At 36.8% G+C, this 24,271-nt stretch overlaps 1 protein-coding gene across 1 annotated transcript; it reads left to right on the forward strand.

Moving 5' to 3' along the window:
* On the forward strand, positions 1-22,477 carry abca5 (ATP-binding cassette, sub-family A (ABC1), member 5). The gene is made up of 39 exons (XM_027177555.2): positions 1-516; positions 592-760; positions 2,552-2,741; positions 2,963-3,130; positions 3,384-3,481; positions 3,715-3,941; positions 4,196-4,337; positions 4,815-5,003; positions 5,185-5,332; positions 5,775-5,952; positions 6,239-6,297; positions 6,555-6,665; positions 6,967-7,142; positions 7,585-7,704; positions 7,797-7,935; positions 8,052-8,142; positions 8,901-9,040; positions 10,256-10,375; positions 11,420-11,621; positions 11,727-11,893; positions 12,193-12,320; positions 12,753-12,890; positions 13,013-13,126; positions 13,235-13,405; positions 13,689-13,802; positions 14,075-14,212; positions 14,530-14,595; positions 14,681-14,772; positions 14,902-15,025; positions 16,100-16,217; positions 16,336-16,427; positions 16,982-17,157; positions 17,310-17,385; positions 17,597-17,691; positions 17,966-18,085; positions 18,468-18,620; positions 18,795-18,874; positions 18,960-19,015; positions 19,113-22,477. The coding sequence occupies exons 2-39, from the start codon at positions 656-658 to the stop codon at positions 19,251-19,253; spliced, it is 4,962 nt and encodes a 1,653-aa protein (XP_027033356.1). The 5' UTR covers positions 1-516; positions 592-655; the 3' UTR covers positions 19,254-22,477.
* The last annotated feature ends 1,794 nt before the right edge of the window (positions 22,478-24,271 follow it).

Consider the following 24,271-nt stretch of genomic DNA (forward strand, 5'->3'; position numbering starts at 1 on the left):
CTTGGCTCCTCTGCTGAGTGAAGACGAAGCCCTTTTTGCCTTGTATTTTTATTCTACACTGTATGTGAGTGTGCGTACTTACTGTCTGAACGAAAGAGGAATATGTACCGCGTTTTCACGTCTTTTAACATTAAACCAGATTAAACGTCTTAGAAGTAAGACATGACGTAATGATTTTCACGTCGTACATTAGTTTGAATCAGCGCTTTAACGGTCGACGTTGCAGTTTTCTGTCACTATGTTAGTTAGCTTAGCTACCAGTGTTTACTAGCTAGCATGACAGCTCGAGACGTTTCTCTCTGAGGCGACAAATATGGACTAATTATTTCGAGTTAGTCGTTTCTATCAGAGTTATTAATTGCTCAGACGCTATGAGGACATATAGACGTTCGTCTCAGATAGCATTTTGTGACTAAAAATTATACCCAGTGGTTTATGTGAAGCGTTGAGAAGAAAGAGAGAGAGAGAGAGAGAGAGAGAGAGAGAGAGAGAGAGAGAGAGAGAGAGCACGTACAGGTACGGTTTCAAACTGTTTATTTACTTTATATATCAAACGGTTTAGTTTCGATTACTAACGTTATGGTTTTGCAGCTGTGTCAGATCCCTGAGCCAAGATCTCGTCCCTTGTTCCAACCTGCTGAAGCATGCTGCAAAAATGCAGTCTGTAAGCACAAGAGATGCTGGAGTGTGGGAACAAACCAGGAGCCTGCTCTACAAAAACCTCCTCATCAAATGGAGAACCAAGCAACAAAGTCTGCAGGTGCTTTTTTTAAAGTGTTATTTCTCTCATTCTCAGTTGGTGAGGTGGATATGAGCTCTTGGTTGTGTCATCAAACCATCATCATCATCATCCCCCTTTGATTGTTTAGATTTATTTAATGTAGGCAAGTGATTTGAATCCATCTCAAGAGATGGAAAAAAGGACCATGAATTTCAGTGCATGCAAAAAAGTAAATAAATAAAATAACAATTAAGGCAGTGTAGCAAAACTTGGCCACAAATAAGGAATAATGGTTTCTCATTGTTTTCATTCTTTACCATCATGCATTTAAGTTCATATTCTGTAGATGTTTTGCCATGTTTTTGTTTTCATTCTCTTAACATATTTTGTTCCACTGAGTCAAAGAACTAGCAGTGATGGACGGACGGACGGACACGTTTGTCCAATTTTATTTCTAGTGCAGCGTACCAGGATAGAAAAACAAACAAAACAATCCTACGGAAGTCCTTTCAGATCGAGAAGTAGCTTGTGTGCATGACGTAAAATGTAGAGTGACAGATTGCCGAAAGTTTTTAGATTTTTCTCATTCCACAGTAGTTACTAAAAAGGCTATAGTTAGTGGAGGCCATTAGGCAGGTCTAGTCAGATAATTTTCATTAATTGCTGGGAATAGAAAGCTTCCACGTCCCAAACCATACCCACACATCTGATTTCAACTAGTCCAGCCCTCATGTTACTGCACCTACATTCATAATCAGTTTATTTTGGTATGCTAATAACGAAGTACATGTCACTAAACCAAATTCCTTGCATGTGAAAAAATGATTTTGATGTGAAAAGGGTGATCAAAAATATATAAGCTGCTTAGTAACTGCAAAGACTCTTGAATACTACTGTACATAGCTGCCTTGAATTTCTAAATGTTGTTGACAAAAAAAAATATTTCTTTTATGCTGTGCAATGCTTTGCATTGTTTGTATACACTATATGCCCAAAAATATTTAGACATCACCCCATATGAGCTTTTTTAATTCTCTGGGCTCTGTGCAGGTCAGCTCTTCTACTCCAACCTTGACAAGATTTTTTGGCAAAAGCATACAAGGACAGCCTATAAAATTGTTTCCTTCCAATTTGTGGGAAGACCCCCAAGATATGCATGGTTTACACACGTTCACATATTTTTGTCCATACAGTGTAGATCAGTGAACATGTGCGTCTGATTTTTGATGCCTACTTATACCTCCCCCTAATTGTAGGAACATGTCAGGAAACTGAAGATAATACAGATAGCTAGCTCGTAGGTATATACAGAAAAAAAAACCCTTGTGAATCTAGAAACTACATCAGGCTGCATCATCTTCCTTTCTGCGTACATAAATAGAGCACTGTGGGGATGTTTTCTGACCCTCCCCAATGATATGTTCTATTTAAAAAGAAATAAACTGGAGAAAGCTGAACCTTTTGCCAAGTGAGGTCTTGCCAAGTAAGTGGCCGCTTAGCCAAATTGATTTTTATGGAGGTTGATGTGCAGGAATATTGAGTTACTCTTCAGTATTTAAACTATGAGTCAGATTTCCTCACATATGTCTAAACAATATACATTATACAATAGATGATTATTTAAACTGCTGAGCTGTATTTTCCTATTCTGACTTTTTACAAAGGTCCATCGATTTTTATTATATAAGCCAGAGATATTTATTTATTTATTTATTCAAAAGTGTTCTCTACATACCAGCCATGTCTACAATTAAATTCTAAAACAATACATTCACATTTTTCTTAAATGTTAATGAATTACATATTACTATTTCTTGTCTCTGTGTTCAGGAGCTGATCCTTCCACTGCTTCTATTGGGCCTTCTCGTCCTCATCAGTATGCTGAACCCCCATATCTCTTATGCCAGCATCAGTACTACTGACCTTGAGGATGAGGAGTATGTGTCATTTAAAGGCCTGGGCTACACCCCTGTAACAAATGTCACAAGTCAGATTATGGAGGAGGTGGCACAAGAGCTACGTGAGTATTAGTAACTGGATGATTTATTTATTTAATTATTCACAGTGAATATATAATTAGTGTTAGTTTTCTGCTGTATGTGTTAGAATAAATCGTATTTTAATACAGTCGCCCAACCATGTATTGCATTTTTTCTGTAATGGTTTTTGTCTAGCAGGATTAAAAGCAGGTTCCAGACGTTTCTGGGTGCTATTCACTTGATTATGTGGTTATGGTTACAGATATGCAAGATCGATTGGAGATGTTCTCGAGTGAAGAAGATCTGGAAAACGCCAGTCTGTATGAGCCACTTAGCTATGTGGGTGTGGTGTTCCTTGATAAAATGTCCTACCAGCTACGTTTCCCCTACTACCAGGTTCCTCTTCCTAGTGACTTCACTGAGTCAATTGGTAAGAAAGACAGCTTAAAAAAATTCTAAAGATACACCAGGATAGATGATGGATATCAGTGCAGTATGACTAATAGTTGTTTAGTTTGATCATTTTACTAATTTGGTACATATGGTATGGGTTTTACTTAGTCATATCTAATTCTTGAACAAATATATTTCTGCACTAATGTATAATTTAGGTTATATGTTTTACCTATATACAGTATAACTTCGGTTACATGGTTAATACTGTTCATCTTTTTATTACACAGCAAACTGCTATGCCAATTATTTAAACTGTCGTGCAGCAAACTACTGGTACTCTGGGTTCGTACGCCTACAGTCACTGATTGACGCTGCTATTATCCAGGTGAGAAATTGCAGAAAAAATGTTGCATGTGAGATTTGCTAAGTGAGTTTATTTATGAGCCTTATTTTTTTTTGGACAGTCTTGAATATTATTGATTCCTTAAACAAAGTCTTAAGTATATAGTAAAACAGGGTGCAACTAAATTAGAAATGAATTATTATTCTAAATAAATTAGTAGACAAGATAATTGCATGTTTAATTAAAAATTTATCACTATTTGTGTGGTGATGCAGATGCAGACTAAACGTTCAGCATGGAGAGAGCTGAATGTACGTGTAGTAATGATGGGTCACCCAGGTTCAGTGGAGGTCCAGAAGTTTCCTCATGCACTCATCTCCATTTATCTAGTGCTCGCCTTCACGCCATTTGTCTCCTTCCTCATTGTCAATGTAGCAGCTGAAAAAGAGCATAGACTCAAAGACACCATGAGCATGATGGGACTCTATGACACAGCATTCTGGTAGGTACAGAGATAAAACCCTGAGAACGGCTGTTGAAATGGTGTGAATACTGTTTTTACTTCGTTATTGATATACTCTTTTTTTAGAGTAATTAGAAGAAATAGACTTTCATCATTGACTTGACTCGACTTGAATTCCTAATTTACCATCTTCTGGAATTAAATGAAATACTGTGCCTTTGCTAAATGTTTGTTTGTAATTATTGTTTTTATATATGTATATGTGTGTGTTTGTGTGTGTGTTTGAAACATAGGCTGTCCTGGGGTCTTCTTTATGCTGCCCTTGTGACCACAATGTCTGTTCTTATGGCTGTTATTGCCACATGGACTCCCCTCTTCTCCAACAGCAATTTCCTTATCATCTTCCTGCTTATTTTCCTCTATGGAATATCTACTGTGAGTTAAATGTGTCTGTTCTTTAGCTATGCTTCATGCATAGAGTTAGGAAAATCAGTTAAAACAATGATCAATTTAAATGGCACCTGCTGATATATTACTTGTTTAACCTTAGGCCTCTTTTCATTTCAAGCTCTATTAGGCATTCCAGTTTCAAACGATAGGCCATTATCTGGTGCTTTTGGTTCATTCTCTTTTAAAATGTTCATTTTCTCTAAGTAATTGTGCACTTTCAGTTGGGTCATTTGGATTTTTTGAGGCAATTTTAAAACAAATGTCTACTGTTCTTGCACTTTTCCAAAAGGCTTATTGATCAATTTTTCAATATAAAAAAAATTATATAAGAATAAATCTCTAATTAAAAATCTCATTAAAAATGCACAGCTATGCTCACGGCAGTTCATCATTCTTCTCATTTGCTAAATGTTTGAGCTCAGATTATACAGATTACACTGACTTTGGTCTCTTTCTCCACAGATCTTCTTCTCCTTCATGCTGACTCCTTTGTTTAAGAAACCCAAGTTTGCAAGTACAGTGGGCTCCATGCTGACCCTGGTGTTTGGCTCTCTGTCTCTGTTTACTGTGCTGATGAGGGACTTTCCCCAGCTGGCTGTCTGGCTCCTCTGCCTGCTTTCCCCCAGTGCCTTCTCAATTGGTATTGCACAGGTAAACTCCTCCAAGAGCATTTGTGTCCTAAGGTTCCTTTAAGTTTGTGCTTGAGGTGAAAATTCACATTCACAATTTGCTAGTGATGTACTTATCTAGTGCATATTTGAATAAGTTCAAAGAATAGTCAATTGTCAAAGCGATACTACAATGTAAAATATCAGAATGTTTTCATGTGTAGGTGGTGTATCTGGAGGCACAGGAAGATGGGGCTGTCTTCTCCACTCTGGCTAATGGCCCTCATCCACTCTATGTGCCACTGCTTATGCTTTGCTTGGACTGTATCCTCTATCTGTTAATTGCCATTTACTTAGAGCAGGTTCTGCCAGGTGAGACTCAAAGCTACATACAAACAATATTCATTCAGAATCATTCTCTCTGGTATCCATGCTTTTATATCCTTTATATTATCTTTTGCTTTTTTTTCTATATTATGTTTTCTCTAAGCAAGTTTTCAAGAATTCTGTTTTTATATCACTGGACAGTTGTAAAAAGCATTTAACTGGACATTGTACTGTGTGTGTTTATGTGTGTGAGAGCGAGAGAGACCAATAAAACTTTAATTTAGTATAGTTGTTTATCTCCGTGGTAACAACTGACTCAAAGTAAGTTGAGGAAGCTTTTACTGTTTAGTTATCTTTACAGTGACTTAAATATCATATTTCTACGATGCAACACTGTTTCTGTAACTTTTCCAGCAGGTGTATGACTGTTTATAATGTCCTTTCAATTACATTGGCTGTTCTCAGAATAATTTCTTCTTGCCTGTAGGCGAGTTTGGAATGCGACGCTCTATGATCTTCTTTCTGAAGCCTTCTTATTGGTCGAGACGCAGAAAGCGCTATGTGGAAGTGAGCTCTGTGTATGAAGCTGAGGTGAATGGAAGTCTTACAACTGATGAATCAGTAGAGCCTGTTTCTCCTGAATTTAGAGGCAAAGAAGCTATCAGGTACCAGGCCACTTCCTTTTTTAAAGCATTCTAATTATTTCAGAGGGAAAGGAAATAAACAAGAAAGAAGTCTATATGGACTTGTGTTCCTTGTAACACTTTTACACCTTTGACTTATGCCAGCAATAAAGAAATTTAGTGAGTACTATTAGGGATGTCTGTCAGAGGTTACATGTCTTGCTCTGAAATTTAGTAAAGCTTTCTGAGATTGGTGCCAGTAATTCTGCATCTTGCTGAGACATGGCATGCTGCCAAATATGCAATTTAATTCCTCTGTGTTTTTTAGGATCTGTAACATCCGTAAAACCTATAAAGGGAAAGATAACACCGTGGAAGCACTGAGAGGTGGGTCTAGTCTATTTGTTTCATCATTCATTTTTATTCTTTTTTTGACCATTGGATTATAGTGATGAATGCTACTTGATTATTTTGTCTAGGCCACATATCACATTGACAGCCTTTTGTGTTATTGCCTGTCAAATGTTGCAAAATATGTCAAAATCTCTAAATCAGTAGTATACTTCTTATAATACTTTGTTTTTTAGCCCAGGAAATCTTTAAGGGATTAGAAGCTTCCTTTATAATGTTGTCTGTGGTTTTAGGTTTGACCTTCGACATCTATGAAGGCCAAATAACAGCTCTGTTGGGTCACAGTGGTGCAGGAAAATCTACCCTCATGAACATCCTGTGTGGCATTTGTCCTCCAACAGAAGGTGTGAGACTCCTATTTGTATGATATTAAGTTAAAAAAAAAGATTCAACACAGCATGTTCCTAACACTTATAGTTATAAGTAATAATTTGGATCACTTTATATTGATCAGATATGAAAGTGTGCCAAAGTTATTTGGTTTTTAAAAAAAATGCATTTTGATCACCTGGAACTGTTGTGGGGCTGTGGTATAAACTATGAATTTAAATGTTCATGTTTTTGTAGGAATGCTATTTGGCCAGAATAAAAATTGACTGAGTTTACTTATAGATATAAAAAACTAACTTTAAATTATGACCCTAGGCTCTGCTACCATATATGGCTCCCCTGTGGCAGAAATAGCAGATGGTTCTGAGATGAAACAGCTTGTGGGGATCTGCCCTCAGTTCAACATCATCTTTGATGTGCTGACTGTAGAGGAGCACCTGAAGATTTTTGCAGCAATTAAAGGAATTCTGCCCTCTGACATTGATAATGAGGTATACACACACATTATATGGCTAAAAGTTGGATTTGCTGTCAGTCACAAGAGCATTATTGAAGTCAGGCACTGATTTGGTGCAAGAAGGCCTGGTACATATTTGTTGTTCCAGTACATTTGAAAGGTGTTCTTACATTGTAACATGCTGGGCCCATAGTTCTAGTGAAGAGAAATCTTAATGCTACAGCACCCAAAGACATTTTAAACAGTTCTGTGCTTCCAACTTTTCGTAACAGTTTGGTAAAGGCAGCATATGGCTGTGATAATCAAATGTCTACAAACTTTAGACCAAACAGTTTGCCATCACTTACTTTGCCTGTAATCTTTTGGGTGAATATGCAATTCACCCCCACCTATCCACCAAAAAAAACTAAAACAATGGTTAATATGATTATAGGGTTTATTTGCCAGTAAATTAATCAACACATTCATTTTCTAAGGTTAAGAAGGTTTTGAAGGCTCTAGACCTGGAGAAGATCATGGATGCACCAGCCAAGAACCTGAGTGGAGGTCAGAAGAGGAAGCTGTCTGTTGGCATTGCAATTCTAGGAGATCCCAAGGTAGGAAAAAACCTTTATTACACCGAGTTTTGATTACAGGTATGTAGGTGAATATGCCTCTGACCCTTGGTTTGTGTGTGTTGGAATTGAAGATTCTGCTTCTGGATGAACCTACAGCTGGTATGGACCCAGTATCACGTCACCAGGTGTGGTCATTACTGAAGAGTCGCAGAGCAGGCAGAGTTACTGTCCTTAGCACACACTATATGGATGAAGCGGACATACTTGCAGGTCTGGTTCACCGTTATTGCAACACACACACACACACACACACACACACACACACACACACACACAAACCCTCAGGATAATTTTATATTCCTATTTATAATCTCCTGGCTCCATAGATCGTAAGGCAGTTATCTCTCAAGGCCAGCTGAAATGTGTGGGTTCTTCTCTCTACCTCAAAACCAAATGTGGTGTTGGTTACCACCTCAGGTCAGTGTTTCATGTGCCTTCATATTTAGCTTAAAACTGCATTTTTAGAAATATTTTTAAAATGTGTAACTGGGTGTCAAATTAATTCTACCGATATAGTATAATAAAGAGTTTTATAGGCATTTTAAAAGGTTATGTTTATTTTAGGAAATGACATGGTTACTTTTTCAGTAACACATAATTCAATTCAATTCAATTCAAGTTTATTTGTATAGCGCTTTTTACAATAGACATTGTCTCAAAGCAGCTTTACAGAACATAAACATAAAGCAGAAGGTAGACATAATTAATGATAAAGGAAATAACGAATAATAAAAGAAATAAGAATTAACAGAATAAAAATTCTAGATTATTATTAGATGTATATAGTTCACAGTGTGTATGTATTTATTCCCCTATGAGCAAGTCTGAGATGACTCAGGCAGCAGTGGCAAGGAAAAACTCCCTTAAATTGGTAAAGGAAGAAACCTTGAGAGGAACCGGACTCAAGGGGGAACCCATCCTCATATGGGTGACACTGGGGGTGTGATTGTAATATACAGTCAAACAAATGGTGTATTGGTGTGAGGTTTAAGGACTTCTGATCTTCTATTTCTGATCATAACTATTTATTTTAAAGAAATCCCTACATTTTGTTACATGTTGGTTTATTCTGGCATTTCTAGAGTGTGTTTGTCTGCTTAGATAAGAAAGTGTCAACGGTACTGATCACTTCAAGATGGTGCCCTTTCTAAACATGTGATTTTCACTTTGTGTAGGATGTCTGTGACTGAAACCTGTGAGGTAGGCAGCCTCACATTACTGGTCAAGCAGTATGTTTCGAAGGCTGAGTTGTCAAGGCAACAAGAAGCTGAACTCACATTCACGTTGCCTTTTGAGAGCATGGAAACATTTCCAGGTTTGGCTTCTGTTAACCTTCTGCTTCTGCTTCTCCTACCATCTGCCGTAGTGCCTTATGCTTCACTGAATAACAGATTACATAGCAGTTTTCCTAGTGTTGTTTGAGTTTAGAAGGACCTTGTCTTGTTACTCAGCACCATTCATAGTATACATGATTTCAACAATTTCTGACATCAGATGAGCGGACATATTTACTACGTGAGTAAATACTACACACAGCATTCAGATTGGCCCCCATGGGTTGTTAGATGGGTCTGCCAAAGTGTCTTGGAGTTAGTTGTCTCAGTGTTGACAGAAAGCTATTTTCCAGCAGTTTATCATCCTCTGTTGCACACTGACCTGCTTAAATCCCTTATTGCTACAATTTTGTATACATGTATATCTCAATGATGTAATAGCAGCCATGTAATGCTGTGTTTTGCTGTTACAGTTTGAGTCCTCATGTCACTGCAGTATTTAACATATGACGAAACATTTATGTCCGATCGAAGTGTTCAGGATGACATCAGAATCTATCAAGAGCTAACTGAATGATAACATGAAGTATGACATGATGTAAATCATATGCTTCAAATTCTGTTCAGTTAACAGAGCTAAACCCAGTTGAATACCAATGGGAGATTTTGGACCAAAGTGTTAAACAGCACACTTCACAAATACATCGTCAGGATGTTGTAAATTATAAAGTATAATAAACAAGAAAGCTTCTTTTCAGACATACATGGTCTAGCAACACTATTGTTTACATTATTTGAATTGATTAAATCGACCAAAAATTTTCCCATGGACACCTCGGCAGTCAGACTATAATTCACAATAGAATATGGTGATGCCATTATAGCTGAGGAGTGAGGAGAGGCAACTTCCAGGCTAATGCTTCTGGATGTTAATGAGTAGTATTTGAATTTATATTTAGTTGAATGACTAAATATTTTTCAGAAGTGCCCCCGTCTGTAAATGAATGTTGTGCATCCTCTTGTACTGTTCTAGAGACTTGTAGAATGTGCCCTGATGGTTGCTTATAAAGACAGATTTATGTTAGTTTCTGTATTAGTTATTTCTGTTTAGTTAATTGCCCATCTGTATCTATTATTATTTTTTATTATTAATAATAATAATAATGTATTTGATAGTTCAGCTGAAACATCTCCATAATGATGAAACAGAGTGTATTGTTTGTTAATAACTTTAATGTCTTTCATCTTATATTTAGGGCTTTTTGCCAAGCTGGACAGTAGATCCGACTTGGGCATCATTAACTATGGTGTTTCCATGACAACATTAGAAGATGTCTTTCTGCGTTTGGAGGCGGAAGCAGAAGTGGACCAGGCAGGTAAGATGGATGATCAACCAGACTTTTACATCTTTGGATCAGCAAATAAATCTATCTATCCTCACTGTCCAATTAAATAGGAACACCTGTATAGTTATCATGTGGTAGGATCATATTGCAGAAATTTAAGCAGATACAGGCTAAGAGCTTTAGTTCACGTCAAACATCAGAATGGGCAATACATGTGAACTCTGACTATGGCATGTTTGTTGGTACCAGATGGGCTGGTTTGAGTATTAAGGCTTGAATGGTACAAAAAAATGTTCTGAGTATGGAGCATCTTTAGGTGAAAATGCCTGACTGATGAGTGAGATCAGAGGAGAATGGCCACACTAGTCAAATAGGAACTCTAAAAAAAACTCAGATAAGCGCACTGTGATGAGCAGATAGTCATCTTAGAACACTTTAAACGTTGAGGAGGAAGGGCTACAACTGATACTGGCAAGGTGCTTTTTATTCTAATGTTCAATTGTCCAGGTTGGGTGACCCTGCATCCACTATAGCCTCAAATCCTTGCTCTTGGCTGAGAGTAGGGGAACCCACTGTGGTCATCTCCTGTAGCTCTGTAGTCTACCTCAAGACTTGTTTTTTTTTTGTGCATGCTGAGATGCTTTTCTGCTCACCATGTATGCTCTTATCCTACAGGGCAACACAGCCTTTTAGTAATACAAGAATGATGTTACAGATTTTTCTGCATTGTTTATGCCTGCCGAATTCTAGTAAATGGCATACAAAAAGAGAGCAAAATATGAACAGATTCTTTTTTTTTTAAACTTTAAGGGATTTTCTAAATTGTAAACAACTTGATCTTATTTTGGTGCTGTATAATGGGAGGTTTATAAATGAGAAAGATCTGTCATAATTAAGACTGTCCATCATTTCTAATTTCTCATTGAAACACTGTTTACTATTTGGAATGATCAACAACCAAAAAAAAAAAAAAAGACCTGCATACCTAGTTGTGAAATATACAAACACCTTCAAATGTACCTTTGTATGTTTATTAAAAAAAATCAAGGTTGACATTAGTTTGTTTTGTTTCAGACTACAGTGTGTTTAACCAGGAGAAGGTAGAAGAAGGTGGTGATGCCTCCTGTCTGGAAGATGTAGACCAGAGGCTGCTGACCTTCTCAGAGAGCAGACATGATGCTGTGACCGGCCACGCCCTTTGGAGGCAGCAGTTTAGCACAGTTGCCTGGCTTCATATGCTCAATCTGCAGCGGGAGAAGAAACCCATCATATACAAGTAAGTCGAGATATTGCACTACCAAACCATGTCTCGTTTATACAGTGATAATTGCAGTTGGATGAGAGACGTTACATACTCATTTGTCTGTCTCTCATATACTAGTGTGACTTTGTTCCTGGTCTTCTTGACTTCAGTGCTGGTTCTGTCACTGGCTACAGGGAATATTCAGATCCACTCCCCTGAGAGACATTTCCAGCCTATTTATCTGCTCAGAAGCCATGAAGCACCTCGCAAATATGCCACCAGCTTGCTTGTGCTTAACTCCTCTGGTCTGTCTGCCTGCCTGCTTCTCTTGAATGGGAATTTAGAGTATTGATTTTAAAAACACTGAGAAAACAGGCAGATAATTTACTTAATTGAATGATAAATATGCCCTATTTAATTACTGACAGGTTATCAATACCTTGAAGTTGTGAACACTTTAACAGAATTGTGTATGTGTTTCTCAATAAAGAAAAGCCTGCAGAGACCAACAATAGACTCTCTTGCTTAATGTTATTATTATTGCCACACAATGCCAATGCAGTTTTGACTGAAGCTTTTTTCTGCTTGTTAATTTCTGTCATAGACTCTGATGTATCAGGCTTCATTCATAACCTGGAGTCTCAGGACATTAAGGTGGAAACAATGAAGAAACCGGACTACATGTCTGCTGCACCTCACAGTGCTGCCATCAATGTCACAGGTTCCAGTAAGGTGAGTTGAACTTACAGACAACAGAACAAATGCTATATACCGATGTCTAATAAACTATAATGTCTAATTACTTTAATGTAGAATTTTGCTGCTAATGGTTTTGACTCTTTATAGTCAAGGTAAACATAATACTGATATTCTGAAATGCTTAAAGTAAACAATGCTTTTAATGTATAGTAGTGTGTGTGTTTTAATGCATTTAAAGCTAACATGGAGTGGAGTCATAATGAAACGCTTGGTTTTCTCAAGCCGAAAGCTACAAAGTAGTAAGATTTTGCTTGTGTATTAGTGTTTTAAGTGGTTTTCCTCCAGTGAGTAGCTATTGGAAAGGCACTTTTTTTTGAGTTTTGGCCATCAGTTGACTTTAAGTGATGCGTCACTGAGGATGTTCTTCTTCACTAAGAAGGGTCTTCTTGTTTTATACTGTTTCAGGGTTTCAGTTATGTTGTAGCATTTAACAGTACCACAGTGCACTCTTTGCCAATGGCAGTGAATGTTCTGAGCAATGCCATCCTTAGAGGCTACAATGGTACCGGCCAAATAAACACCTGGACCAAACCCTTTGACTATGTGAGTGTAATAAATTTACTTCAGATTTGCATGTTCATGCCCTCATTAGCATTTTGACAGGACATAGTAAATAATGTTATTGCAAACCTGGTTTTGACTGTTATTTTTTATTTTTATCCTAGCAAATTCCAGATTCAACATCCTATGCTCTAGTTTATATTGAGGCTGTGATACTGGGTATGTTGGCAGCTGGAATGCCAGCCTATTTTGCAATGGACCATACACGAGATCGAGAGGTATTTGTGTGAATGGATATCTTATCTTCCCCTAACAGTTATTTTAGAGATAATGTAGCCAAAACAGAATTTGTGATTAAATGTTGGTGTGTTTTGTATCTGCTTTAGATAAAGTGTCGGTCAACACTGAGGATCTCTGGTTTGGTGCCGTCAGCATACTGGTGTGGGCAGGCAGCTGTAGATATCCCTTTCTACTACCTCATCCTCATCTGTATGACTTGCACATTGTTTGCCTTTCACTCCACAGATCTGCTTTCTAACAGCAATGTCTTGGCTGTGGTGAGGAGAAAAACTTGCATGAAATGAAATTCCTGTTTCATGATATAAAAAAAGTTACATTTTACCTTGAGATTTGACATCTTCCATTTCAAGCCAATTTTCACTAGCGTATTTCTGTTTTTTATTTTGTCCTGTTAAGATCTCTTTTGAATTGGGCACAATAATAATAATAGTAAAAATGTTTTAATATTAAAAGCCTTACACAGTTTATTTTTCACTTATAAACCTATAGTCAAATAGTGAACATGTTTAGTCTCATTTATCTTTCCTTGTATTTCTTTAGATTATTTGTCTTATTGGTTTCTGCCCAGCCACGATCCTCTTCACATATTGTGTGTCATTCATGTTTACTAAAGTCCAGAGCAACAGAGACTTTTTCTCCGTCGTTTCTATGATGGTAGGTCACAGAAATATGATTTTATCACAACATGCATCCAAAACATGTTTACTGTTGACTAAATTTAGCTAATAAATATATATAAATTGTACATTTTCAGCATTATGGCACTCATTGCTCTTTTATGGTACTTGTTACCATGATTAAAAGGTTACAAAGCTTTAAGCAACAGTTGTAAGATTAATTTAAAAATAAAAAGGAAAAATGAAGGAAGTTTTATTCTAAAATACAACCCAGGCTAATTGACTGTGTGTATGTGTTTGTTGACTCAGGTTTGTGTAGTGTCTGCTTCAGTAGTCCAGCTCGTCTTTGTGAATGATAGTCCTGGACTAACACGTTTCCTACACAACGTGCTATGTTTCTTCAACCCGTTGTATCCACTGATGGGCTGCCTCAACTGCATTACCAAGGTAATATTTTATCCACAATAGTTATTATGTACATGTGCACTTTTACATTTTTTCACAGTTATTCTGCTCCCATTGCACATTGCACTGTATGTGTTCAATATGACGGTTATATTGAACACATACATTGCACTGTATGTGTTCAATATAACCGTCATATGTGCTGTGAATAATAAGTTAAGATCCAGAAAGGCACACAAGCACTAAATTATCTGAAACAGTTACAGTATGGCATAAAATTAGTCAGTTAAAATGAATAAAATACCACATTAATGGAATAAATTAAGATGTTTGACGAATTAAGATGCCTCTAATTTCAGGCTACGTTCCTACGACCTTTCCATGAGGAGTTCCTTTGGAAGAATCTACTGATTGCTGTTATTGCTGTGAGTTTCCTAGACTTTTTTAATATATTGTGTATATTTTAAACATGTGCCCAAATTTGTTACACTGAATATTTTATGTTTGCAGCCTTACTTCCAGTGCATTTTGCTGCTCTTCTTGCTGCGATGGCTAGAGATCCGCTATGGAGGACAAAATATGAAAAATGACCAGCTGTGCAGGTTTTCTTTACTTATTTATAATATGTCTTTTATGATCTCAGCTTTGTGATTTATAAAGCCATTTGTTATACATGTGTGGGACACATGAGCTTTTTATTTGATGTATATTGCTGGCTGTCCTTCCTGTAGGATTTCATGTAAAGCCAAGGGCAAAGTGCAGCGGAACCCAGAGGAGATCATTAATGAGGATGAGGATGTTATGGTGGAGAAGGCTAGAGTGAGGGAGGCCCTCAACTGTCAGTGCTGTGAGGAGGTGAGGATTAAATGGTTTAATAATAATCTTCCTTTTCGATACAAAATGTTTATATATGTCTTTTATTTGCAATAGGATTTAATTAAAATATACAGACTTCAAATTGCAAAGGCAACGGTCATTAAATTGTGTTATACATTATGTATGTAATAATTTGTACATTTAGCAGATATATTTTTATTTTAACTGTCCATCACAATGTGTTGGAGCTCAAAGTAATGCATATGAAATGAAATGCAGACTTTCACCTTTAATTTGAGGGTATGTACATCCAAAGTGGGTGAATTCTGTAGGAGTTGAAACACTTGTGTGTTCCTCCGCTATTTAAAGGGGTAACATGCCATTGGACAGTTGGATACTCAGTTGTTCCATGACTAAATGTGTATTATTTCTTCATTATTTCATGTACAATTAAGCAGAGTCAAGTGTGGCATTTGCAAAATTGGAATGTTACAGTGTATTTGAACTCTCAGTTTGAAGTACAAAGCACTCTCTCTGCTATCGAAGCAAGCCACCCTTTGGCTGAAAACATCAAAACAAATCCATCAGAAACATAGCAAATGCTATTTGGTGGATTCTTAAGGAAATAACATCCTGAATTTTTAAGTGTATAGAGCTATATTATGTGCTTAGATTCAGACAAAATCTTGAAAACTCAATAGACATTGCTTCGCATGCTCCAAGACCAAGCACCTAAAGGTCTGGCAGAGCATCACATGGTAATGGATGATGTCTATAGGTTCTACACTTAAGGCAGTCACTGACTGCCAAGTTATTGTGGCTAAATATTAAAAATGCCAGTTTGTTAGTTTGCCTAATTTAATAGACCACCTAAATAATGTGCTGTATTTTCTAAATCATTCATCTGATTTGGCTTTTAATATGCTTTGGTTTACACGAGGTACATGAAATACATGTTTTTATATGAGCCAAGTTAGGTGAGACCTACTGTAGTGCAATGCAAATGGTCTGTTGTTCTTTAGGACTGTACTGTACAGTATGTTGTGCCTTGGGGTATTATTGGTAATGCATAAGGCCTGATAATGAAGTCTCTCATTCGGTTTGTGTGCTCAGAAACCAGTGGTAGTTGTGAGTAACCTGAGGAAGGAGTACTTAGTGAAGAAAGAGGGCTTTTCCTTTAGTAAAAAGAGAAAAGTGGCTGCCAAGAACATCTCCTTCTGTGTGAAGAAAGGTACATCATACAACCTATTGTCTGTCCGTTCAGTCCTTGTTTGAGACATTTTTTCTGTGTCTGCCTGCTTTGGGGATATGAAATTCTGTGTTAACATAATGTTACCTTGTTTGTACAGGTGAGGTCCTGGGGCTTCTGGGACCTAATGGAGCAGGGAAGAGCACAATCATGCACATGCTCTCTGGAGACACGACGTCCACTGCAGGACAAGTGTGTACTTCCTCTTGCTGTCACTTTCATTTGTGCCTACTAAACAGACTGCATTAAGGGCTTTTTACATCTTTAATTAAGCTTGATGTGGAACATCATGCTCATGGCATCTCATTACACTTTAATGCAGGGGTTCTCTAAGTTTTTGGTGCCAGGGACCCCTTTAACAGTAAAATAAATTTCATGGCTCATTAATATTCTGAATATAATGTTCTGGCTATTTACTGGAGCCCTAGAGCTTTTCTTGTTCCTGAACATTCCAACGATACAAGAAATTAAGTCCAAGTTGACCATATTTGTAGTCCTACTTGTTCTTGAGTTATTGAGGTTTGGATTTAAATCATTGAAATCAAGTGACATTCCAAATAGCCAAATAATAACATTGTTAATTTTGGATTGTGAGTATCTGTAAGAAATTAAAATCCAAATAGTTATTATCCAAATAATCTTCTTGCTGTTCAACTCTGAACCACTGCTTTTATTAACCAATAAAATACCAATTAAAGGCAATGACTCTTTAAACTGTTTAACATCTTTTTCTTCTTTCTTCCCAGATTTTGATGGGAGACTATGGGACAGAGTTCAGGCCAGTGGATAACCCACTTGAGCATGTAGGTTACTGCCCCCAGGTCAACCCACTGTGGCCTAGGATCACCTTACAAGAGCACCTCCAGATCTACGCTGCAATTAAGGGTTTACACCACAATGACGTACCAAACATCATCAGACGGTATGTCTTCATTTATAACCGTAGTATACCTTGGTTTTTATGCCCATGTGCTACTTTTTTGTTTGTATTTTGCATTTCATTTAACTTTGACCAAATTGTAGTATTGTTATCTAGACGCAATTGACTTGCTGTCTGTGTGTCTTAACATTCAGTGTGGTTAATGCACTGGAGTTAAAGGACCACCTTCATAAACAGGCTAAAAGTCTGTCTGCAGGTCTTAAGAGGAAGGTGAGAGCAACACTGCACAGCACAACCCACAATTATTAAAATGACATTTTAATTCAGTACTGAAGAATAAGCCTTAATTGTTTTTGTGTTGGCTGTATTAATAATCTTTATTTTAAACATAGAATTGATTTAGTTAATTTTATTTCAACTACTTTGTATACTTTGTACCAGACTAGGCCACTTTTTGTAAAGTCTACTCTTTTGTTTGCAGTTGTGTTTTGCACTAAGCATGCTGGGGAACCCTCAGATAGTGCTCCTAGATGAACCTTCATCTGGGATGGACCCCAAGTCTAAGCAGCGTATGTGGTAAGACCCCATTTATTTTACTCCACTTAGTTTTCTTTGCCAATGTTAATATACTATTTAATATAACAACTAATATATTTAATGAATATAATAGACATTTTAGCTAAAGTCATAATATAAACACTTTTACATCATCTAAATAGTACCTCTTGTAAACATAATCAATACAAAAAATGTTGTTGGATAGATATAGTCAAGTTCACAGTGCGGAGATAAGGAAATTACTACTGTATTTGTAAAAGTCTACTCTCTGTGTTACCATTGTCTGTGCCAGGAGAGCGATGCGTGTGGCCTTTAAAAACAAACAGCGTGGCGCTATCTTGACAACACACTACATGGAGGAGGCAGAAGCTGTGTGTGACCGAGTGGCCATCATGGTTTCTGGCCAATTACGGTTTGCTCTGCTTTTTTTTCTAATCATTTAGATTAAAAAAATTATATATATATACTGTATAAATGATTATATGAGTTGTACTTTATTTATATCCCACAAGATTTGGTGTTTCAAGAATGCTTATTTGAATGCTTATAAAATATTAATTCTGCATCATTACAAAATGGTTAGTTTTGTTATTATTATTATTATTATTATTATTATTATTATTATTATTGAATATGCAGATTTGTGAACTAATAAATGTATTATTTATTTATGTATCATTTATTTATTCTGAGCCAACATGGCATGTGAACTGACAATGCACTTAAAATGATCATGTTATATAAATAGTATGATTTTATTGTCTATAGTGTGGCTTTTTTTGTTGTTGTTGCAGGTGCATTGGTTCAATACAGCACCTAAAGGGTAAATACGGCCGAGGTTACAGTCTGGAGATTAAACTCAGAGAAGAGCTCACAGGCCTCCAGCAGGTGGCACTACTACACAAGGAGATACTAAGGATTTTTCCTCATGCTGCACGGCAGGAGAGGTATAGTGTAGAGTTCACTGTGTTGGTGTAAAAGGAGTGTATTGTTACAGTTAAAAGTGGTTGGGAACATGTTTAAGAGTTACATGTTTAAGAAATATTTAGCAGATTTTTGGACAGCAGTGAACGAGAAATATTTGCTCCTGTTGACCTTTGCGTTGCTCTGTTGTGTCGCAGTTTTGCCACATTGATGGTTTATAAGATTCCAATGGAGGATGTTCAATCGCTAGCCAAGGCTTTCTCTCAGTTAGAGAGTGGTGAGTGGCCAGATAACAGTGTCTGAATAGCTTATGATTATTGGAATATTGTTGTGAAATTATTTCCCATTCTTTCTGTTTGCAGCTAAGCAAAACTTCACTTTTGAAGAATACAACTTTTCCCAGTCTACCTTGGAGCAGGTTGGTTAAAATACACAGTGCTATAATAAATCTCTAAACTGATTCAAATATTCAAATATTTGAATTTTTTTGTATCCATATCTCATTTTGCTGTCAGGTTTTCATGGAATTCGCTAAAGAGCAGGAGAATGAGGAGGAGGAAGTGGGTTCCCTCAGCACAACCTTCCAGTGGCAGCGGCTTCCACAAGATGGCAGAGCATCTGTCAATCAATCTGATAGCATTGTGTACCAGTTGTGAGCCAGCCCTTTCAGCCTTTTGTCTCCCCCTAACATCTCTCTGCCTGTGCGTCACACCGCAGATAGATGGTACTCCAATATGTGGTGCCACTGCCATGAGGGTTTACCGATCCATGCAGTTGGCACAGGCACTAACTCAACCAGCATGACTGCATTATTCACATCACATATCACTGCTGAATCCTAAGCTTGTGCTTAGTATTTGTTTTTCTTCTTGAGACAGAGAGATTTAATTTTTGAATTCCCACCCATGTACTTATTTTATTTTTTGGCCTTTGAGAACAGGTTTATAACTTGTTCACTTGTGTCTTGAGCTTATCTATCAACTGCTGGGTGATGTCATGCGTGTTGAATCAATCAAAAGGTAGGCAAACAATGCAACAGAGGGATACCGCTGAATCACTTTCTCACATCAACACTAAAAAGGTGCTTTTAGTTTTTGTAGCAAGATCTATACTTTAGATCTATTGTGTATATACTTTTGTATATACTTTGTTCTTGGGGATCTAATGCATATGCTTGAACCTTCACAAGCACAGTGGGGCTGTGAAGTTTGGGACTTTTTTCATCTGTCTTAGCCTTGAAGGTGTTTCCTCTGGCTTGGTCAGTGTGACAGTACTGCTGAGACAAACCAGCATGTGGAGACTTTGTTTCACAACCCCACCATGAGGCATGAGGAGTGTCCTCTGTCCCTGCTGCACCAGAGCACTCCTTTTCCGACACCAGCACGCGCTTCAGACCCTCAGAGCATTCAGCTGCCCAAAGACTGCCATGTGAACAGTAGGCATAGACCTGTACACACCAACACATCAATATAGTTACTGAATGGCAAATGATTCAAAAAGATACAACCTTTTTTCTTCCTTCAGTGTTTTTCTCGTTTGGTGGTATTTTTTTTGTTTTTGTTTTGTTTTGTTTACATTTCCTTCCGATATCCGATATTTCTACACCTTCCTGTTCCTGCATAAATGGAATATATGATTGAACGTAGAATGTAGTTGCCCATGCACTCCACTTACATGCATGTAGCACTCCAGATTTATCAGAATTGAAAACATAGCCTAGAGGTGGTGGGGAAAGCTTTGAAGTCAGAAGACTCTCTTCCTTTCCTGTTTTAATTATTAAACATTATTTCTCAAGTCCTTGAACGCATGATGGGACAATTATGTGTTATTGAAAAATGGGATTGTGACAGTTGTTTTATCCTACATTTGTAGCAAAGATTAAGAGCTTTATAGGGGGAGAATTTACTTTTTAATGGATGGAGTTTATTTTCACACATTCCAATTGTATTTGTGTTTAAATTTATTTTCCCCTTTTGGAAGAACAGAAGTATTCGGTATTAACATTATTACAATTAACATTGTTGATGAAAGGTGTTCTCTGGTTGTTGCTTCTTTGCACACAGAATAACATACAAATTCAACCACCATCTAAAACGAATGAGTTTGGTTATAATTACTGCAATTGTAAAATGTAGAATGAACTAACGAAATAATTGCAAGTATGGAGTTTAGAGTTTGCAATAAAGCACTTCTAAGTTTATGTCCATATGTTTCTTCATGTAGTTCGTCATAGAGAGATATCTACAGGTTTCAGATGTGTCAAAGAAGTGCAGTTCAAAGTTTGTGGTGGAAGAAACGTCATTCTTATAGTTAGCTCTTCTCATTAAGGGATGTTCTGCATAGCAACACTCTTTTGCATTTTCTCGATTGGAGGATGGTGCATGAAATGTTCCAATGAAAGATGCTATTTATAATTTTTTTGGCCAAAATGAGTCATTCGCATCAGTTACTCAGTAAGCAAACACCTTTAATCCTGTCAAAGAGTGGTTGTTTTGCCTTGTTGGACTGTCCATAAAAGCTTTGCAAAGATATTGCAGGATTTGTCTACATCAAAATTCTGTTCTGGTGTTATTTAGGGGCATATATCAATATTTACATGTACATATTTCAATATTCATCTTTTCTACTGCACAATTAAAACTTTTTAGTCCCTGAATATAAAATGAGGGAAGTATTCAGCTCGAACCAGTCCTAAAAAAATTGTAATTCATTCATGGTAAGACGGTATGCAGTGTATACATTTTGGTACTGTATGTCTATGATAGTTTATTTATTTTCATTTAGGGGTTTTGAGGGCTTTTGAAATATTTGGCATATTTATTCCTCACTAAATTCTCCTACTGTCAAATGGCCATCATGAAGTACTAACATTTTTATTTGTAAGAGGAATCACGTTTAAATGTATTTAAAGATTCCATTGGCGCCGAGAGCAACGCACTAACATTAGCAGTGAGACGAGGTGATACGAAAGCCGAGCTGTGTTTGTAAGCATTCTGCAAAGCATCTGGATGTGAATGTAGTGGAGATGGTTATAATGGTTTTACTTATGGCACCGCTACTTCTGTTTGTGTATTGATAAAGTGGCAAGTTGCTATTTTTTACTAAATAAGCTTTATTTTTGCACATATGTAGCCTCTTATACTGGTATGGCTGAACAACTGGATGATGTTGCTTCTCTTTTCTTAGGGTTTGGGGTATGTTTTAATAAAATCTACCTTGGTTAATTATACTCATTTCTACCAAAGTGCAATACAGGAAAACAGTTTTTGTGTGTGTAGTCATAGCCTTCTGTAAATTGTCACACCTAACCGCAATATCAGTGTCTATTTTGTGACCTCAAAAGTGTCTTGCAGTAAAATGTAGCCACCGATATGTAACCTTGTAGAATCCGTTTGCTTTGTACTCTGTTTATTTAGTGCCCAGATACTGAAACACTAAAAAAAATCTTATTCAAATTTAAATATAGATTGAATTTAAGCAAAAAGTTCATTCACCTGCTGAAGTGGTTATTTTAATAGATGTTCACAGGGTTTTGTTGCCCCGCTATTTTTGTTTCTAGTAATTCATGCCTTTTCACATTTTCGTCTATACTTTTTGATCATTTAAAACACATCTTAGAATTCTCACACTCGACTGTGATTTTAGTTGAATCACCTCAGGACGTTGGAGATTTTTTATTATTATTTTTTTTTATTTCTCTTTGAAATTGATTTTGCTGTATTATGCAACCTTTTGAAGACGTGTGCACTAATCTTTGAGAAATCTTGTGTGTGATGTGATCTGTTCTTGTTATGCATTTGAGTTGCACACACTTCATTTCAACACGTTTGTTAAAAAACATTTAACCCACAGAAATGAAATTAAAAACATGTGAAAACTCCTCTAAGCTTATAGACATGTTTTTTTTAATCTATACTTTTAGATCCAAGCGTATCCAAAAATCCATGTGCATATCAAAAAAGGAGGGAAAATGTCAATTTGATTGAAAGCAAAGTTTTTTGAATAAAATTTCTGATATTCATCTCACATTTAGAAAAACATTACCATTTGTGATTTCCTTTGGAATACAGCTTAATTAATATATGAAGCTGTGTATTTTTTTGGCATTTGGTGGATTTTATGACACAATCTTTAGCTTTAACAGCCATGATGCATCACTGATCCAATATATATATTTTTTGGACTTTTCTGTATACAGGTTTTTCCTTTTTTTTAACCAAATACATTTATGCTGTTCTTGGTCTAAAAGTGCTTAGGTTATCCACATGGTGCTAAATGATACAGGGATACAGTTTATATATATACACCATGATATTTGGCTAAAGGCAGCAAGAGTGTTTTTGGAGACTGACCGTAGACAGTTTTAAAGAGTTTTTTTTAGCAATAGCTATTTATATTAGATATTTAATTTGATCCCATTACTAGACTTTTATGACTTCAGATGTTATCTAAGGTGGAGAGTGCAACATTTAAGAGATAAGAATAGTTTGGACAGACATTGTGCAAAAGAACTGAATTTATTATAGACAAACAAAGAGAAAAGAAACCAAGGATGAGGATGCAAATAGTAAAATAATAGTGGCACCAAATAAAAGAAAACAAAACAAAAAAATAAAATCTAACTTGTGTATTAAATTAGACAATCTGCTCCCACTGAAAATCCTTTCAACACTTTTTACTCTAACACCAGATGCTTTGGGTAATGTTCACATCATCCATCAAAATTGCGGAAAAATGTGATCGAGTCGACATGAATTTTGGTGCTAGATTGAGTATTTCTATAATTGTAGATTTGGGATTTTCATATGCACAACAGTCTCTTTAGGGTTAACACATCCAGATATCAGGATATATTAGATACCCACTTTATACAGTTGTGAACAGAAAAGTAAGTATATATACAGAATGTTCAACATATGGAACCTTGAGATGGATGGGCTTCAAAGCAGAAGACCATATAGGGTTCCACTTCTGTCAGCTAAGAACAGAAAGCTGAGGCTACAGCAGGCACAGAATCACCAAAAGTGGACAGTTGAAGACTGGAAAAAACATGAGCTGATTATTCTCGATTTCTGCTGAGGCACACAGTCCAACAGTCCAGGCAGGTGGAGCCGCTTTGGGCCCATTAATACTATTCAGTTATTGCGTGAATGTTACAGTCTGTTTGAGTTTCGCGTGCATCCTTTCACTGCCACAATGTATCCATCTTCTAATGTCTACTTCCAGCATGATAATGCACCGTGTCACAGAAGAAAATCCGTCTCGAACTTGTTTCATGAACATGACAATGAGTTCAGTGTTCTTCAACGGCCTTCACAGTCACCGGATCTGAATCCAGCTGAGCACTTTTGGAATGTGCTAGAACAAGAGATTCACTGCATGAAAGTGTACCTGAAAAATCTGCACGAAATGCGTGATGCAATCATGAAATGCGTAATGTAACATGAACCAGAATTTTTCCAACATCTTGTGGAATTCGTCCCATTAGGAATTGAGGCTGTTTTGAAAGCAAACCGAGGCTCTACCTAGTATTAGTATATTCTTTCTAATAAACTATTCACTAATTGGAGTCATCCTATTGTTTCAGAGATTCAGCCTCTCTCACCTCTGGCTTTCTTATATAAACATCTAAATCTACATCTTACTTTTTGCCCAGCTCCTTCTTTGACAAATT

This window comes from Tachysurus fulvidraco, chromosome 8 (assembly GCF_022655615.1).
Source record: "Tachysurus fulvidraco isolate hzauxx_2018 chromosome 8, HZAU_PFXX_2.0, whole genome shotgun sequence".
In the NCBI taxonomy this organism is placed as follows: Eukaryota; Metazoa; Chordata; class Actinopteri; order Siluriformes; family Bagridae; genus Tachysurus; species Tachysurus fulvidraco.

Bases quoted from the DNA above. Each gene is read 5' to 3' on its own strand.
- abca5 (XM_027177555.2), top strand. From the start codon at position 656: ATGCAGTCTGTAAGCACAAGAGATGCTGGAGTGTGGGAACAAACCAGG. The intron at 7,705-7,796 runs GTAGGAAAAAAC...TTGGAATTGAAG, and splicing joins CAATTCTAGGAGATCCCAAG to ATTCTGCTTCTGGATGAACC. The intron at 12,321-12,752 runs GTGAGTTGAACT...ATACTGTTTCAG, and splicing joins ATGTCACAGGTTCCAGTAAG to GGTTTCAGTTATGTTGTAGC.